At 52.7% G+C, this 19,100-nt stretch overlaps 1 protein-coding gene across 1 annotated transcript; it reads left to right on the top strand.

Moving 5' to 3' along the window:
• Positions 1–12,871: 12,871 nt before the first annotated feature.
• Positions 12,872–17,505, top strand: ZNF703 (zinc finger protein 703). Its single transcript, XM_082374773.1, has 2 exons — positions 12,872–13,655; positions 14,664–17,505. The coding sequence occupies exons 1-2, from the start codon at positions 13,416–13,418 to the stop codon at positions 16,188–16,190; spliced, it is 1,767 nt and encodes a 588-aa protein (XP_082230899.1). The 5' UTR covers positions 12,872–13,415; the 3' UTR covers positions 16,191–17,505.
• The last annotated feature ends 1,595 nt before the right edge of the window (positions 17,506–19,100 follow it).

The raw sequence follows: 19,100 nt of genomic DNA, 5'->3' as shown, positions 1-19,100 counted from the left end.
AAGCTGCCAGGGAGCTGGGAGCTGGGTTTTGCTCTCAGTTGCATTAGCTTTCCTAAATCTAAGTTTTTCCCCCTCTGGTGTAATTACTCTGCTTCTTCCTCCCCCTTCCTCCTTTGTCCTTGGCTCTGATCTTGTTACTTTTCTGCTAATGGCTTCAGGTTTTACTGTATCTGCATTGTGAATTGTAAGGGACCTCAAATCTTTTAAGGATGCAGGAGGGGTTCAAATAAGTATAAAGGTAAAAGTTAGTTTTTAAGGATGACACGCAGCAAGAAAAAGGGAGAGAGAAAATGTCCACGATCACACACAAGGACACATAGGCTCAGCGCTGACACCTCAAGGAAGTGCTCACAGCCCACCCTCCAATCCTACCGCTGAGGAACTGTGATGCCGTGTATCCTCACAAGATGTAGAGCTCAGCTGGCCTCTGGAGTTAGGTTGTCTGCCACACCAGACTCTTTTTTCCCATGACCCAGCGAGACACTATGGGTCGGAGGGGGTAGAGGGGACTTTGGGAGGATATGAGAGGGTGGTTAACTTTTCTAGGACATTCTCTGGCTCTGCTTGGTAACCACCCCCCCCACCCAAGAAAAAGCATCTATTTGAAAGAGTGTGAGTTTCTCACTCACTATTACAATGAGTCTGAGGCAAGGGAGGGCATCCCATTAGCTCCAGTTGGAACCAGTGTAAAAGGTTCATCATTGTTTCTAATATCAGAAGGGGAGACTTCAGAAGATATTTCATTTGAAGTTTTGTAGCAGTCTCCCCACAACCCTAGTGGCAGCTCAGGACCCATGGCTGTTAAGATCACAAAAAGATGCCACTTGCCACTTCTGCATCATTTCCCCAAGTGAGGAACCCTGATATGCTACCTCTTCCACCAAGCTTGTAATGCTCATGTTAAAAGACAATGAATACCCAAGTTCCCAAGGATTGACATCATCAAACTGAATGTAACTCAGTTTAATGTTGAAATTGTTAACCATCTTGGGCTAGTTAGTGTGGTATCTGAGAGATGTATTTCCTTTAAAATTTAAAATATCTGGTGGAGCTCCTGTGAGTTCTGGGCACCTTGGTGCAGGTCTAGCTAACTGGTAGCTCAAAATGGTTAACAGATAAAGAAAAACAGAAAGATAATGAATAAAGCAAGGCATAGTATTGTACTGGGTTCTTCCCTCCCACGTAGGGAAGCCACAAGCTGGCTAGAGGATTGTATTTATGAATTTGCTTGGATTTTTCAGGATGGAGAGGGTTTTTCTAGAACTTCTGTCCACTCTCCTACATGCCCTGAGACCTGTTTGAGTAGAGTGGTGAAGAAGCAAGTTTAAAAAGATCATTGCATTAGGGAGCTTTGCCATGGGACACAGAGAGAGCACGCCATCCCTCGGTACCCCTGAATGGAGCCCACTGTCCTTCCTCCAGGATGGAATAAAATGTACTCTAGGCTCTGATCCACCAGACCAAGAAAGATATATCAGCAAAGGAGGGGAAAGGTGAAGATTGGTGTTTGGCTCTCCATTCACATACACGCAGTTCATCTCTAAGGCTTCCCAAAAAGCAGCCACGCACCAAATCCCTTCCAACGTCATCTGTATCCGAGCCTCCTGTGAGATAATCCTCATAATGGAATATTTAAGAAACAAGATATAAATCACCACCCTTTTTTCTCACCTGAAGATTTATACTCCATAGGACGTACGGTGTATACATCTATCTACACACAGATGGTTGCAGGTGACTTTCTCAGCCGATGCCATCATGTTTTTAGGCTCTATATGTTTTTCAATATATGAATCTAATTTTTTCTGGGTGCAAAAATATAAATTTTAGAGATCAGAGCCCAGAAAATAGAGGCGCCCTGAGACATTTCCAAATTAAAACACACATCCGTCAGAAAAAACTTTTTTTGTCATTTGCAGCCAACAAAAATGCCTATTGTTAGGACGTGCTCATAAATAACTTGATTTTGGCATATGCTTTCGTACCATACAGAAGATGAATAAATTATATGTGATTTACAACCTTTTTCATTTTTATTAGCACTGCTCTGAAGAGTTTATGTAAAGGACGTGCCAGAGCAGTTATGCCAAATGTTTTCAGGCGTTGGTATTGATATTACATAAATTAAGGTGTTTTAATTTGCATCTTTAATTAACTAAATACTGGCAGAAAAATAAAACACAGGGCAGCCCTGACTCATTGCCTCTATTAAACTGCTGACGTCTCCGAAAAGATGCTTTAAGTAATCCAATTCATTCAGAGAGGTGGAGGGAGGGGTATTAACACTCTTATTTGGCAAAATATACTGGGGTTTAGGAAACCAGTGTCCTGCTTTGCTTGCAAGGTGGCTGTGGGGGGCACGGGGTGTTCTGAGAAGGTCTGCATTTGTGCCCCTGAGGAAGGAGCTGACCGAGTACGTTAACTACCCGTCCTGTCCAGGTCTGAGCCGAAGGGTGGGGAGGAGCCCAGCCCTGCCACTGGGCGTGGGCAGGCTCCTGGGTGCAAAGCCTGGCAGACCTGGGCTGGTTGCCTTTGTCACCCAGGGCTGTATGGCTGCCTATCTCGGAAAAGACAGGCTGGTTGAATTAATCCAATGGTCTGATGGATCCCATATCAACATAATCAGGTCCGAACACCAAGGAGAGAAATAGTCAAAAATCCTTCACTGGGGTTGAGAATCTGCCTGCCAATGCAGGGGACACGGGTTCGAGCCCTGGTCTGGGAAGATCCCACATGCCGCAGAGCAGCTGGGCCCGTGAGCCACAACTACTGAGCCTGTGCGTCTGGAGCCTGTGCTCCGCAACAAGAGAGGCCGCGATGGTGAGAGGCCCGCGCACCGCGATGAAGAGCGGCCCCCGCTTGCCGCAACTAGAGAAAGCCCCGGCACAGAAACGAAGACCCAACACAGCCATAAATAAATAAATAAATAAATAAATAAATAAATAAATAAATAAACAAACAAACCCAAAGTTTAAAAAAAAAAAAAAATTCCTTCACTGGAATTAGCTGCTTCTGGTTAATCCTTTCCATCACACTTGGGACCCCCCCCAACCCTGCCCCTCCCCCCAAAAAAATCCTAAAATGATGTTCCAGCAGTACCCTAATTCTTTCCCACAAGCCCTGGGTCCTGTCACCACCTCCTGAGACTTTTTTTTTCTTTTCCATTATAATTTATTACAGGATATTGAATATAGTCCCCTGTGCTATACGGTAGGACATTGTTGTTTATCTATTTTATATATAGTAGTGTGTATCTGTTAATCCCAAACTCCTAATTTATCCCTCTTCCACCCCCTTCCCCCTCTGGTAACCCTAAATCTGTTTTTCTATGAGAGACTTTTTAAAAATTCACTCTTACCATGGACACAATAGCTTCTTTCTCGTCCAAGTTCTTCCATTCCCCTGCTTTCTGGAGCATTCTTGATTTTTGCTCTCCGTTTCTCCTCTCCTGGTAAGGCTTCATCTTCTGTCATTTCCCCTCCAGACTTTCAGGGAGGAACAGCTCTAAGGAGAGGATTACAACTTCCAGTGGTTGGCCAGAGGAGACGGCCTGCTCCTCAAACACAGGTGAGAACATTTTATTTCTCTTCCCTAAACCCACAGGGAATGAGCCACCTGTACAAGCTTTCCTGTTCTCCCGCGATTCCCAGGGTGTCTGGCTTTAATTCTCTACCAGGACTGGGAGGCATCATGTCAAGGGCGGACCTCTAGGGGCTCATAGATGCCTACTGAGCTGACCAGAGATGTCACCCAGGGAGAGGTGGGATGGGGAATGGAGTTCACGTTTCTCCTCTGTTCACACTGTCTCTGCACCTTCGTGCACATGGTCCCTTCTGAGACAGCCCACTTGGAAGTAGTTCAGGGCAACCCAAGCCCCCTTGTCCAGACCACAGAGTACTGTCATTATGCCATGTCCCTACCCCAGCGTTCTTCCTGGATGCTTTTCTTCCCTTGCTCCACGAGTAAAGGATGGATTCCAACTTTTAATAAAGAAAATGCTGTTCTCCTTTGCCAGCATCCTACCCCCTCCCCCATCACAACCCCTACCCCCAAATCGCACTTTCTTGTCGTTTCCCATCTTGCATCTCCATCAGTTGTTTTAAAACAAAAACACGTCTCCTGTCATAAATAAGATTGTCATTATGCATTTTGACTGCAGTAGGGAAAAATTCACCCGGCGCCTGATGTGGAACAGGAATAAACATAATAAGGGGGCTTCCCTGGTGGCGCAGTGGTTAAGAATCCGCCTGCCAATGCAGGGGACACGGGTTCGAGCCCTGGTCCGGGAAGATCCCACATGCCGCGGAGCAACTAAGCCCATGCGCCACAACTGCTGAGCCTGCGAGCCACAACTACTGAGCCCTCGTGCCACAACTACTGAAGCCCGTGCGCCTAGAGCCCATGCTCTGCAACAAGAGAAGCCACCGCAATAAAAAGCCTGCACACTGCAATGAAGAGTAGCCCCTGCTCGCTGCAACTAGAGAAAAGCCTGCTCGCAGCAACGAAGACGCAATGCAGCCAAAAACAAATAAATAAATTTATTTTTTAAAAAAAACATAAAAAGGAAAAAGACACCATCTCCTCAGCGTTTTTAACCGCCGTAGCTTTTCTGGTTGGATTGTTTGGGTTGTTTTCATTGTTATGGTTGTTTTTATCATTTGTTCATTGATTCATTTATGTAAGGAAATTAATGAGAAAAACAAAGAGAGCCTGGCAGAAAGCGGTTGTGTTGAATGTATCAGAACAGGCCTTGGGTGATGTGGAAGGGGTGCCTCAGGACACCTGAGAAAGGTCTTCAAGATGTTAAGAATTCTACTTTAGACAGCCTGGAATGTACGTTTATCCTGAGTCCACGGCCCATCAAAACTCCGCCCGGTCATGACTCTTCCCAGTGTCATAGGGTCAAGGTCACTAACAAAAGGTGAGCTTCGACTCGGTGGACCAAGGAGGCCCAGGCCTTGGCCTGAACTTGAGGAGACAAGAGGAGGGCTCATGCTGTGTGTCTTTGCAGCGAGAAGCTACAGGTGCCAAAACGCCTGCATTTTTTTTTTTTCTTGGCGAATGGTCGATAAAGCAGAAAACTCTTATCATCTCAACCCTTGTTGAGAAATCACATATCCATGCCCTTTGAATTTTGCAGGTAATACCTATTCAAAAGTACAAATATTAAAAGAAGAACAAAATAAAGACTACTTCCCCCGCCTTGGGTAGCACTCTGCTAACAATAATTACTGATGGCATGATTTGATGTCTTCCGATGCTTCACAGGCCTCATGCTGGAAATTCATGGTTAGGACTGGATATAAACCTCCATGGACACGACAATATTTCATGCATTGTCTTTGGCACGAAACTTTGCCTTTTTATGAGCGTGAACAAAAAAGGTCCAGCCAATCCAGGGTTCTTGTTACGGTTCACTGATTGGAAAGTTTGCAATATTAAAATGTGTATTCATCAATATCGTGGATTCTTTTAGGCCAGACCTCATTATTCCTCTCCTCCTTCTCCTCCTACTAAATGAGGGAGCAGGTGGGAAGAGGAGGAGGAGGAAAGCAGGAAAAGCATGCACATTTTCTTAAATCCAGAGATGGAAACAGAACCCCTTCTTAGTGAGCCTTTAAACTTCTCCAAATGAATGTGACTGGAAGTTCCTAGAAGTACTGCCTTTGTTTTCTTGCCCGAATCCCTTGGCTGAACTTCGAACTCACTCCAAGTCTATCCTACCTACTGTGTTAAAAGGGACTTGTTTTGAATGCATATAGGTTTTGGCCCTGCAATTCTACTCCTAGGAATTTACCCTATAGTTTTACTAGCACACACGGAGAACGATATAAATTATATATATATGCACATAGATATACACATATACATATATATGGTTATTCACTGCAGGAGCAAAAACTAGAAACCATCTAAATGTCCACCAGCAGGAGACAGGTCAAATAAACTTGTGGCACATCCATGTAACAATGCTGTGAATCTGAAAAAATAAATAAATAAAATGCAGAAGCCCGTGATGCAATCTCCAAAATACATTAACTTAAAAAACAAAAACAAGTACAGAACAGTTTGTAGTATGTTGCCATTTGTGTATAAAAGGGAGAAAGAATATATATGTATTTGCAAGAATACAAATATACAAAGAATATATATGTACAAAATACCTCTGGAAGGATGGACAATAAACTCATAGCATTGATGCATTGGGGAGAGAAACTGGATGGCTAGAGGGAGGTTTCTTCCACTGTACAGTCTCATAGTTTGGGAATTTGGCGCCATGGGAATGCACTTCATCAGAAGTAAATAAGTGCATTTCTCCCAAAAAATTAATAATAATTTAAATCACTTTTAAAGGGGGCTTATTATGCAAATCTCCACTCTGAATGGACCACTATACTTGGATAATTCCAGCCATCAGCTTGGTTGGGACCCCACCTCTCGGGTTTCCTTCTCCGAGCAGAGGCTGGCAGAGGGCCACGGAAATAAACACTCCTCAAAATTGTTCTGACATCTTGGAATTTGGTTTTATCAAATACAACCAGTGGTAATTGAGCCACTGCCTGAGCAGCTTTCCTCTTTTCTCTAATCGTATTTGTTGAAATGAATTTGGAGCTGCACATCCCCCTAGTCAGGAGCCCAGCCTAGAAAAGGGCATGCTTTGGGCAAGTTTAAAGGCTTATACACTGCCAGAAGTGGGGCGGGGCAGGGGGGGTGGTGCGTGGGTGTCAGAAGCAGGTACCTGCCCTGTGTAACTGAGATATTCACAGTTTGCCACCAAGATCTCCTGGGGGTCCAATAGTTCCAGGTGGGGGATCCTCAGAGCATGGGGGCAGGACATCTGGGGAAGCCTGGTCCCTGCTTCCCTTTCAGGACCTCCGCTCTGCTCTTGGACTCCCCTTATACCCAAATGAGAGATGGTGCAGGAACACACCTAGAATGATTCATCCTGTCACCCAGAGGTGCTCAGTAAATGTGGTAGAATCTGAATTGAACTTGAAGCAAATTCTCTTAAGAACAGTGAGCAACTGGTACAAACTCCTATGTATAAAATACATTAGCTACAAGGATATATTGCACAGCACAGGCAATATACCCAATATTTTATAATAACTTTGAATGGAGTGTAATCTATAAAAATATTGAGTCACTATATTGTACACCTGAAACTAATATAATATTGTAAATCGACTATACCTCAATTTAAAAAATAATAAATAAAACAATTTTTTTTAAAAAAAGAATAGTGGGCAACTAAACTACAGGGTAATGGGCAGGATTTAAGTTAGAGCCTGCTGACTTGTTCTTTTAATCTGCAAAAGAAGCCCACAGATGCCCGAAGGAAAGGGCTGCCCCACCTTTTAGGAGCTGGGAATATGCATGCCAGGAAGGTGGCCTGGACTGACCGACTCGCTCTGGTCCTTACATGCTCTGGGATCGCCTTGGGCCTGCACCTACCAAGTGGCCAACAAACAGAGATTGAATGAATTCATTCAATCCAGTTCAATTAATTAAATGAACGTTCCGCTTACTTCCTTCTCTGCCTCAGTTTCCTCTCTACCATATTCTCATTCCTGGACACACAAAAAAAATGCTGGTTGCGAAGACCAGCATTCTGGAAAACAGTTGAAGTCATTTGCTTTTTTTTGGCCATGCCATGCGGCATGTGAGATCTTAGCTCCCCGACCAGGGTACGAACCCATGCCCCCTGCATTGGGAGCAAGGAGTCCTAACCTGACCACCAGGGAAGTCCCTGAAATCATTTGTTTTCAGTGTCTCCTCCTGTGGGCCTCCGTCTCCCTCAGGCCTGCACTCAGTAGGTTGGCTCAGAAAAAGCTACTTGGATTCGAATCCCGGTTCTACCACTTTTGAGCTGTGTAACTTGGACAAGTTACTTAACCTCTCTGAGTCTCAGTGCCTCACCTATAAAAACAAGCATAGTCCCTACCTCATCAGTTTGTAGTGAGAACTGAGTGAGTTATTACAGGTAAAGAGCTCAGACAGGCTGGCACACTATAAGGCTCCATCAGTGTTATTATTACAGGGTAAAATACTCACTGCTAATCACAGCTGAGGTGTTGGCAGATTACTAAAGTATAATTCCTCCCAGCAGTATTTGCAACTTAAAAGAGAGAAGAAACTTGAAGGCCCAAAGGAACAAAGTAGTCAAGGGTGACTGCCCAGGGCTAAGGTTGATGTCTGGGGCGGGGCAAATTGAGGGAGGAGAACTTCAAAAGCACACCTCCTCGCATCGCCCCTCCCTGCCAGCCCTGCCTATCTCCCCTTGGGCTGATAGGAGATAAACGAAACCACTTCTTCAAAGCACCCTGCTCAAGGACCAGGATCAAACACAGGGCTGGGAGATAAGCTTCAGCCTACATTTCCTTTGTCCATTCCTTCCCACCACTTCTCCAAAGGAAACTCAAGGGGGAGGAAAAGTAGTTAATTCCTCCCTCTTTTATCAAAGGGAGTTACCTCCCCATCTATAGGGCGATGGGGGCAATGGGGCTGTGATAGGAGAACCAGGGAGAGAGGGAGGTCTCTTCTTGCTGCGTTGCCAGGGTTGCTGTGTGACTTCAGACTCCCCCAGAAGCTCTGGGAGCCCCGGTCTTCATCTGTCAAAAGGGATAAAAACACCTGCCCAAAATAACTCAGAAAATTGTTGCGGGATGATGAACGCAAACGTGTATTTGGGAAAAGATCCTTTAACAGGCTCATATAGTTGACATTTTGAAAAATACTAATTCATCCACCTTGAGTCTTTTTACTAATATGGTGAGGGGAGATAGAAAGAAAGAACCCTCTGTATGTAAAATTCTTATTCGTTCGTCAACAAACTTTCACTGGGCACGTACGGCATTCAGACTGCGTGCATTCATACCCCCATCTCTTACCAGCTGGGACTCGGGGCAGGGTACTTCACCTCTCTGTGCCTCCATTTCCTCCTCTGTGAAATGGGGTAACAATAGGACCTACTTCCTAGGGCTTCTGTGAGGATTAAATGAGAGAAATTGAGAAATTGTGCAAAGCGCTTACAACAGTGCTTGGCTGTCCGTGTTGGCTGCTGTGATGAAGATAGTTAAACATCCCTCTAGGCAATAAGAACACGAAGAGGATGAGGGTAATACAGCAGCATGCACAGTCCAGCAGGAGGATGGACAAGTGAATAAATAACGGCAGATGCCCTGTGATGAGTGTAAGAACATAATCGGAGCTGTGAGAACACAGAAGAGGGGGCTACCAGAGTGGGCTCTCTGGCAAGGCTGGTCCTTCTTGCTTTGCCTGTTTGTTCCCACTGTTCCTTGGGCCCCTCTTGTCCTCTCATTCCCCGGGGCTGTGTCTGAAGCCCGAGGATGGGGCAGACAGAGGCAGTGCTGAATCAGGGCTCCTGGCCAAGGCAGTAATTGCCAGCCGCTGAAAGATATTAAGCGCCAGGGAGGAAAACCAAGTCCCCTATGAGGCAGACATTTCAGAATTCTTACAGCTTGTAAAAAAAAAAAAAAAAAAAAAAATGTAAATAGTTACCCAGTGAGATATTTCTTGTTGTTGCCATTAGGGCTTGAGTGTCATGAAGAGAGAGGCCATAATTCAGGCAATTCCGCCTTGGCGAGGATGGAAAACTCCACATTAACCCCACACAACACACCTCCCACCTCTCCTCCCAACCTGACTCAGGCGTTTTTTTCCTGGGTGGTGAGTTTTATGTAAATTGAAATCATGAAAAAAAATCTATAAATATTCAGAATTTCCTAAAGGATTTTCTTGATGGCTTCTGAGAAGCATTTATTTTTTTAAAGACTCCTTTGACTGGAGGCTGGGGGAGGGGTACCCTCATTTGGGTAGGATGCTGGGCTGACTTGGGTGTTCGCGAGTGGGTTCCCAGCGCTGGGAGCCTCTGGATCCAGATGTGCAGTGACTGTTCTCCAGAGCAATCGCCCCACAGAAGCCAACGATGCTGTTGGTCACAGCCGTCATTGACCTGGGACTTTCTTTGTGCCAAGCACTAGATATGTGACATGCATTGTCTGTTTTGGGCCTCCCAACTCGGAGGTGGCCACTCTTAGGTTTTATACCTGAGGTTTCCAAAGCTTAGGGAGGTTTCCTTGCCCGGGACCACCGCGGCAATGTGGCTCAGAGGTCTGGTTCCCAGAGACCTGACTCCAAGGGACCATTCTGTCACCCACTGGTCACGGGCCTTTGGGTAAGTGACTAACCTCTCCACGCTAGAAATGGGAATGATGAAGGTACCTGAAACTTATCAAGAGCCTGACAGAACTGTAATTCTTCACCTCGTTGTCTGGGGGCATTCTCAAGCAGCCCCACTGTCATGGTGCCCTCCCTCACAGGGCAATCTGGGAAGGGTCCTTTAGCCACAGGACTGCGGCTTTTCTGCAGAGGAAGGACTTGGGCCCTGTACAACACCGTCTTGTGTGGCATTTTCAACCACACCCCATCAACCTCAATAAACACGACCCAACTGAAAACTTCTTCAGCCTTATTCTCTCCCAGGTGACAAGACATTCCTTTGAAAACGGCCCTTGCTTTAGGCCACTAGGGCCCCATTTAGGACTCTGTAGAGGTTAACATTTCCCTTTTAATTAGGCCTCTGGCCTGGCTGAGTATGGTCTTCCATTTTCCCTCCTAAGGCGATTGGATGGATCCAGCCAAAGGGTTCCTGCTTTCCTCATCAGCACCCCAAAGGGAAGCATGGCCCTATTCCTTTGCTAGCACTTTCCAGGAGTGGGGAAGTAGGCCTGGTCTCCACCTAAGTGCTGTCTGGCACCCCCCCCCCACCCCGTTCCTAGTGATTAGCTGTGAGCTTAGGGAATGGGGTTTCTTAAGGACAATATATGATTACCTGGGCAAACTCTCCACCCTCCATCCCGAGCCTGGTCACCCTGTCCTCACCTCCTCCGCTCTCCCTTCCTTTCATTCATTCTTTACCTTCTTCTTCTTTCCTCCCCAAATAGAGAGTAAATATTTTATCACCCTCCGTTCTCCCCTCTCTTTCTGCTGCCTCCTACCCCTCTAGATTTCTTCCAAATTCCTAAATGCCTTTGTCTCTCTCCCCTCCCCTTTGCTCCCAACTGATTCCCCATTAATCATCCCTAACACACATCTGCTGGGGTCCTAGCAGGAGTTCTTGGCTGGCGCTCACAGCTGGGCTGGTTACGATAATCAAGAAGGGGTCTTTCATCTTTTCCTGTCTCCTAGGGCTCCCCCCTTCCCAGCTCCTCCTCCTCCTCCTCCAAGATTGCCTACAAAGGCCCACCTTCTTCCATTCTGGAAGGTTCTGCTCTCTCTCTGCAGAGCAATCTCCCAAAGGCCAAATGGGCTCATAGGCTGAAGCAGCCCTGCAGTGGATGTTTAAACTTGGTGTTGGCAGTAGCAAGGACGTCAGAGTGCTCAGAGGCTGGCATGAGAAGGAGGGGTGGGCTGGGGGTAGGGACCACCACAATAAAATAAGTGAGGTCCCCCCTCCTTCTTGTAACCCTCTTGCTGCAGTATGGAATACATCACCCAGTCAGAGCATCCCTTGGCATTCGTGGAAACCTAATTTTACCAGGATTAAAACTGGGGCAGGGAAAGCTTGTGTAATTTTTCAGAGGTCTATGCATACTGTCCAAAAACCAGATGGATCCAGGAAGTACATTCAGTTTAGTGTATAATTGATGTGGCCTGGGAGTGGTGCCTGCTGCCTTCTTTACTGAGCATGATAAAGATTGCCATTTGTTATTTCTGTGATACTTGTTTCTTTCCATTGGAAGAACCCCTTTGAAATCATCTATCCCCATCTTGGGAACTCATGTGATCTCAAGGCGTTGATCAACGAGCAGCAGAGTCCTAGAGCAATACGCCCCGAGTGACAGGCCTGACAATCCGAGTGATGGATTCAGGCTGGGAAAGCGGTACTCGAAGCGAGGCAGTGACACCAGCGCGCCTCCGCTGGCCGCCGAGAGCAAGGAGAAGTGGTCTCCCTAGAGGCCGGTGCACAAAGGGCCAGCTTCACCTTCTGATCGGCGGACCAGGAACTTTAATGTCCGGACAAGGACTATGTGAAACCTCTGCCCGGTGCGAAGCTGGCAATGCATACTCCATCCAAAAGGCACGGGAGAGAGGGGATAGGGTGAAGGAAGATACTGTTATTTTTAATAAAAAGTTTTAAATTCCGAAATTCCCCTGGGAAAACCTAGTGCATTTTCCCCCGCGAGAAGAAAAGGATGGGGGTAGGGTAGACGCATCTCTGGAGTTTGCATCGACGTGCAGCACTTAGAGAGATTCCTCCCTCCTCTGGGATGCTGACGTCTCCATGGTCTCCATCCCACCCCCAATAGCAGCTAGGCCGGGTGCAGTGAGAGAATTTTACGCCTCTAAGCAGAACGCCGTAAGAAACCTGAAACATACCAAACATCTAACCTATAAATCAGAGCGTAGGCACCTCGCGCCCGGCGCATCCGGGAGGGGCGCACCGCCTAGGGAACCGCGGCTTATTGCGACCATCTCACTCCGGAAGGGACACCAAACTTGCAGGCTTTGGACCGGACTGGCTCAAAGTTGTTGGAGCGATTTACGCCGCGTCCCGAGAACCGTGGCTGCCTCCGAGGCTCGGGCGCTTCCAAGTGAGGACACCCGGGAGAAGCCAATTAGGGGAAGAGAGCTGGACCCGAGCAGAGCCGGGACTGAGCCTGAGCAGAGCCCGAGCAGGACCAGAGCAGAGCTGGGGCTCTGGAGGCGCGGCCCGCCCCTAGGCTGCCTCCCGGAAAGGCTTGGACTTGGCAGTACCGGAGCCGGCGCCAGGAGCTCCTACCCCACCCCCAGCCCACCCCGCCCCACCCCAGACACACACGGCCTGCGGGTGACTGCCCCCGCCAGCACCACTCCCCGGCGGTGCGAAAGGAGAGAGGGCAGAGCGACAGGAAAGCCAACGGAGGATAGGGAGCAGAGCCCAGGGTCCCGGAGAAGTCCCGTCCTCTCTGGGACCCCCGGGGCAGAGGCAGCCCAGCTGGGGGGAGGAGAGGAATGCGGCGGGTGGTAAAGGCCGAGGCGGCGGGTTCGTGGGCGAGGCCCCTTTAAGGCTCTCCCCTCCCACCGGCGGCGCCGGCCTCCGCCCGCCGCTCTCCCCGCCCCGGGGTCCCGGCGAGAGCTGCGATTGGGCGGGCGCGGCGATCCCTTTGAAGTGTAGCTGCCGATCGCGGCTATTTGACGTGCGGCTCGCGAAAGGCGAAGGTTTTTGTGTTGCTCGCCGGGGCTAGCGGCGGTGGCGACGGCGGTGGCGTCGTCGTCGTTGGAGGAGGGGTGGAGGCGCAGCGACTGCTGCACCGCGCTCGGCGCTGCGGAGCGAGCCCACCCGCCCCGGGAGCTCGCCTCCCGGTGCTCCCCCTCCCTCCCCGCCCCCCCAGTGGCGCTGCCTCCTCCAAATGAGCGATTCGCCCGCTGGATCTAACTCAAGGACACCCGAAAGCAGCGGCAGCGGCGGCGGCGGCGGGAAGAGGCCGGCAGTGCCGGCGGCGGTGTCCCTCTTGCCCCCGGCGGACCCCCTGCGCCAGGCGAACCGGCTCCCTATCAGGGTCCTGAAGATGCTGAGCGCTCACACCGGCCACCTCCTGCACCCGGAGTACCTGCAGCCGCTGTCCTCCACTCCCGTCAGCCCCATTGAGGTCAGTCCCCTGGTCGCTGCCCGCCCTGCGCCGGCCCCATTCCGCCCACGACTGCCGGGCCCACGGCCCTGCTCCCTGCGCCCCGGGGCTCGGTGCGACGCTCAGATCCGGCCACACTGGCGGACGGAGTGAGGAGGGACGGAGAACAGAGGGGTTAGAGCCCACCCGGTTCTCCGGGAATGGTTCCCCTTCCGCACTCTCCCTTCGGAGCTACGTGTTTTCTCTCAGATTGGGTTTGCTCTTGGAGTCTCCCCTGGGTCCTTTACTTCTCCTGGGCACCCAGTCTCCAGGCCAGAGATGATCCCTCCTGGGCCTTTTCCCCCCGCCCCACCCCCCACTCCTCCACCCGGGTTTGTTCTCTCTGAAGCCCGATCGCCCCCGTCCCACGCCGCCCCTGTCCCATCCGGTTAGGGTGTACTACGCCCAGGCACTCCCGACCCCAGGTCTTTCTTCCTCCCACTTGCCTGGGTGCCCTCCCCGGGAGGGAGGGGCTACGAAGAGAGCGCCAACGACAGCCCTGGCTTCAGAACGCGCTTCTCCCGTCTCCTACCCCGCGGCGCCACCGCCAGAAACCCGTCCCAAGCGAAGTTCTCCAAACTGAAGGAATAAGTTTTAACCCGGGCCTAGAGGCGGGGGAGATGAGAAGGCAGGAATCGAGTCACAGCCCCTCCCCCAGCCCCGAATCCAGAAAGGTCACCTTCTCCCGTGGTGGCCTTTGGTGGACTGCTTCCACTGCCCATTCCCCGGGGCCTACGGCGCACTCCGGGATCCGGAGGAGCGAGGGATCCCACCGACGGGCAGTGTGAGCGCAGTTCCGTCCAGCTGCCCCGCCCGCCCGCCCGCCCGCCCGCCAGGCCCTCGCAGACCCTCTCCCCGAGGCCCTCCCGCCCCGTCGCGCCGCCTTGCGTGCTCCCCGCGCCCACCCCGCTCCCCTGGCGCCCCGCTCGCTCGCTCCGTGGGTATCTGGTCTCACTCCCGTCTCCCTTCCCTTACCACTGTCTCCCACAGCTGGACGCCAAGAAGAGTCCTTTGGCGTTGCTGGCCCAGACTTGCTCACAGATCGGCAAGCCGGATCCGCCGCCCTCGTCCAAGCTCAACTCGGTAGCGGCGGCCAACGGGCTGGGAGCGGAGAAGGACCCTGGCCGCTCGGCCTCGGGCGCCGCCTCCGCGTCTGCGGCGCTCAAGCAGCTGGGGGACTCCCCGGCCGAGGACAAGTCCAGCTTCAAGCCCTACTCCAAGGGCTCCGGAGGCGGCGATTCCCGCAAAGACAGCGGCTCCTCTTCCGTGTCCTCCACCTCCTCCTCCTCCTTGTCCCCGGGAGACAAGGCGGGCTTCAGGGTCCCCAGCGCCGCCTGCACGCCCTTTCCCCCGCATGGAGCGCCGGTCTCCGCGTCGTCGTCCTCGTCCTCTCCCGGCGGCTCCCGCGGCGGTTCCCCGCACCACTCTGACTGCAAGACCGGCGGCGGGGGCGCCGGCGGAGAGCTGGACAAGAAGGACCAGGAGCCCAAGCCCAGCCCGGAGCCCGCGGCCGTGAGCCGAGGCAGCGGTGGGGAGCCGGGCGCGCATGGAGGCGGCACCGAGGCCGGGGCCTCCGGGCGCAAGTCGGAGCCGCCCTCCGCGCTGGTGGGGGCCGGCCACGTGGCGCCGGTGTCGCCCTACAAGCCGGGCCACTCGGTGTTCCCGCTGCCACCCTCCAGCATCGGCTATCACGGCTCCATCGTGGGCGCCTACGCCGGCTACCCGTCTCAGTTCGTGCCTGGCCTGGATCCGAGCAAGTCTGGCCTCGTGGGAGGCCAGTTGTCGGGGGGCCTGGGCCTGCCCCCGGGCAAGCCCCCCAGCTCCAGCCCGCTCACCGGGGCCTCCCCGCCGTCCTTCCTGCAGGGATTATGCCGCGACCCCTACTGCCTGGGAGGTTACCACGGCGCCTCGCACCTCGGCGGCTCCAGCTGCTCCACCTGCAGCGCGCACGACCCAGCTGCGCCCGGCCTGAAGGCGGGGGGCTACCCGCTGGTGTACCCCGGGCACCCGCTGCAGCCCGCCGCGCTCTCGTCCAGCGCCGCCCAGGCCGCGCTCCCCGGCCACCCGCTCTACACCTACGGCTTCATGCTGCAGAACGAACCGCTGCCGCACAGCTGCAACTGGGTGGCGGCCAGCGGGCCGTGCGACAAGCGCTTCGCCACCTCGGAGGAGCTGCTCAGCCACCTACGGACTCACACGGCCCTGCCCGGCGCCGAGAAACTTCTGGCCGCCTATCCGGGGGCCTCGGGCCTGGGCAGCGCCGCCGCGGCCGCTGCGGCCGCCGCCTCCTGCCATCTGCACCTCCCCCCGCCGACCGCCCCCGGCAGCCCCGGGTCGCTGTCCTTGCGGAGTCCACACACTTTGGGCCTAAGCCGGTACCACCCTTACGGCAAGAGCCACTTATCCACAGCCGGGGGCCTGGCCGTGCCGTCCCTCCCCACAGCCGGACCCTACTACTCACCATACGCGCTGTACGGACAGAGACTGGCCTCAGCTTCCGCGCTCGGATACCAGTAACTACAGCCCTGCTTTCTCCCCAGCCTCCTCTCCTCCCCGCCGCTGCCTCCCTTCCCCACCCGCCTCCGCTGCCTCCTCCACCACTGCTTGTCCCTGCCGGACCCCCGCCCAAACCTCCCGCCCACCGGACTGTGTATTTATTTACTGTAATGTTAGCTTAAAAGCTGGGAATATAAGTGCATTAACGGCCCACACGAGTCAATGGTATGCAAAGAGTCTGTTCCCCCCAAATAATAATATTAATCACACAGGTAACTACATGTCCCCGGCCCCTCTTTCTTTCTTTTCCGTTTTTTCTTTTACTTAGATGTAAGTTTTCGAGTTTTTTTTCCCTTTTGCGCTTTTTTTTTTTTTTGATTGGTTTGGTTTTATGGGGAGGAGGGGGAGTTGGGGGTTCTTTTTGTTTTCCCTTTCTGGGGAGTTTCTTGCATGCTTCTTAACCGTTCAAACTACACTTCTTCCTTCTCTTGCCCCCTCCTTTCCCTTTCATTTCTTCTTGTTTCCATCCATTTGAGGTTCTGTATTTTTCCTTTGTACAAGTAACAGAGAGGAGGTATTTTTTGTAACGCATTTGGGGGTGCAGGGAGCGGCCTTGGGAGCTAGAGGTCTTGCCCTCTTATGGACCTGGAACTTTGCTCTGTGACCCCTGCCCTGCCACTCTCCCTAGGTTCCTTGGTCTGCGCCCTGGCCCCCCAAATTAGAGCCTTGCTCCCCGATCTTGCTCTGAGCACCAGTCAGTGGCCGGAGAGGCGCCTCCAACAGAGCCTTTCTCCTCCCAGACTCTTAACAGGCCCCAGACACCGGGTGGTCACACTGCCTGATGGTGAGGGGCCTGCAGGGCTCACTTAATTGAAGTAAAAGTTCTAGAAGGCCCTACTGGTATGGAACTTTGCTCTTTATAGTTTGCAAAGTGCTTTTACAGTCATTGTTTTTCTCTGGCTCTTGTGGCTGTGGTCCCTGTCCTGGCGATGGGGGCTGGGTCGGTGATTCTTGCTAGATCCTTCCAAAGCAGACCAGTGGTAGTATCAGCTGGCAGCACAGCCTTGTTAGCACCATTGAGGGAGTTAGGGAGCACACGGATCACAGCAACCCCGGTGGCCCCCTCCCAGGCCTGACCCGAGTCCCCAAAGTTGGCCGTGGGCTCCCTCAGTTACTGGGATTGAAGGCTCGGCCCCCGGGGTCTTCACCCAACACCCTCCCTCCCTCCCTCCTGGCCTTATGCAGCTGCGCAAGGGCTGCGGCCTGTTTGGGATGAATAGAGCTCTCCCTTGGTAAGACTTATTTTGTTAATAAATGGAGTACTTGGCTATATTCACACCGTGGTGTTTCTCTCTTGCCTGCCCCACTGACCCACTTCCAGACGCCTAAGCAGATGCCCTTCTTTTGTTCTTGTTTAAAACACCTTATGGTTTCCTGCTCAGATTTCCGTTCAAGGACGAGTTTAATGCCTTTCCTCAAGAAAGCAAGGGAGAAGAAAACAAAACTTCTGCCAACGCGTTACGAATAACATAAAACGGCCCCTTTTTTTCCAACTTGGTTATTTAGCTCCCAGCCTCACTTCGAAGGCCTTGCCATTTCCTGGGGACAGGGTGGAGGGAGTGTGTAAATGTGGATTTTCCTCTGGGCCTAGCTTCGAGGTCCGAGGGGCCGAGAAGGGAACCAGGCCCCAAGACCAAGAAACTCGGCAAGCGCCGCCCCGGAGCCCTGCGGGCGAGCAAAGACGACGTGCCTCTGGCGCCACCAGGTGGCGGAAAGGCGAGCGACTGTCGCCAGCCCCGACCGCGCCTTCCGCGCTACGCCCTCCAAGTGGGGAGGATTTCCTCTCCCTGACGGTGCCTTTTTTACACCTTGAAGCTGAAGGGTAGATGCACCTGTTGAGAAGGGTGCTTCTCAAGGCTTGGGGACTCCCCAAGGCCAGCTCTGGTTTGTGGACCCCAGTCGTCTGCGCCCCCAGAGACCTCTGAGCGGGGTTTGGGTTTTGTGGAGAAGGCGCGGCGATTACTCGGGACCTGGAAGCCACCCTCGGTGCCCGTTTTCTTGAGCTCGCACGATTGACACCGATTTCTGCATCCTCGGGCAGGCCAGAGTTGGCGTGCCGTTTATCGAGATGGTGGGAGAGGGCCGGGGCACCTCCCCACTGCGCGGGGAGTCCGAGGGCCGGAGGAGAGGGCCGTGGGGCCCCGGGGCCTGTGCGTCCTCCCCGGGCTAGGGCCGCCACCCTGAGGCTGGCGCCGCTCAGGTTCCGGCTGCAGGACGCCCGGTGCCCACCTCTCGGGGCGCGGCGAGCCAGGGCGCGCGGGGCCACCCGATGGGCGCACTGCAAAATGCCTGCCTCGCCCCCTCCTGGCCGTGCTCCTCTGCGTCGGCGCCGCGCAGCTTTGGGAGGTGCTGTGTTGCAGTTCGCGTCGTTTCGCTTTACTTTCTCCGTGAGGAAGGCGACTTCGGGGCAGCTCCTGCTCCGCAAACTGTGTGCTTCTGAAATGTCCCTAGACCCAGAGGTCAAGTGCGGAAGGGGGCGGGAGGGATGCTGCGCTCTCTGCGCTCGCTGTCTCAGCCCGCAGCCGTCCCCAAACTCCTTAGAGAATCGCAGGGTGGGTCTCGGCCTCCTCCAGCATCATGACCTCGGGATTTGACAGAACCTCAACATATCACGTTTCTGCGGGGGGGGTTGGTTTGGGGTTTGCGGGGGTCGCCCCTATATCTTTGTTTCTGGGCAAAATTCCTTCACTAGTCAAGGGAACCTCAGTCTTCTTCTGCAGCAAATGGCAGTGCTAGAGTAAGAGCCTGTGTGTGTCGCAGGGGAAGGGACCTGGGCTGCTGGCATCCTTGCGCACAGGAGTCAGGGAGAGGCTGCATGGGCTGGAGAAGTCGCCCTGAGAGCCGCTCAGGGTCTTCCTGGGGAATCATCCT

This window comes from Balaenoptera borealis, assembly GCF_965194805.1.
Source record: "Balaenoptera borealis genome assembly, chromosome: 21".
Taxonomy (NCBI): domain Eukaryota; kingdom Metazoa; phylum Chordata; class Mammalia; order Artiodactyla; family Balaenopteridae; genus Balaenoptera; species Balaenoptera borealis.
The sequence above is the reverse complement of the archived record's forward strand: the minus strand, read 5'-3'. Positions and strand labels throughout refer to the sequence as shown.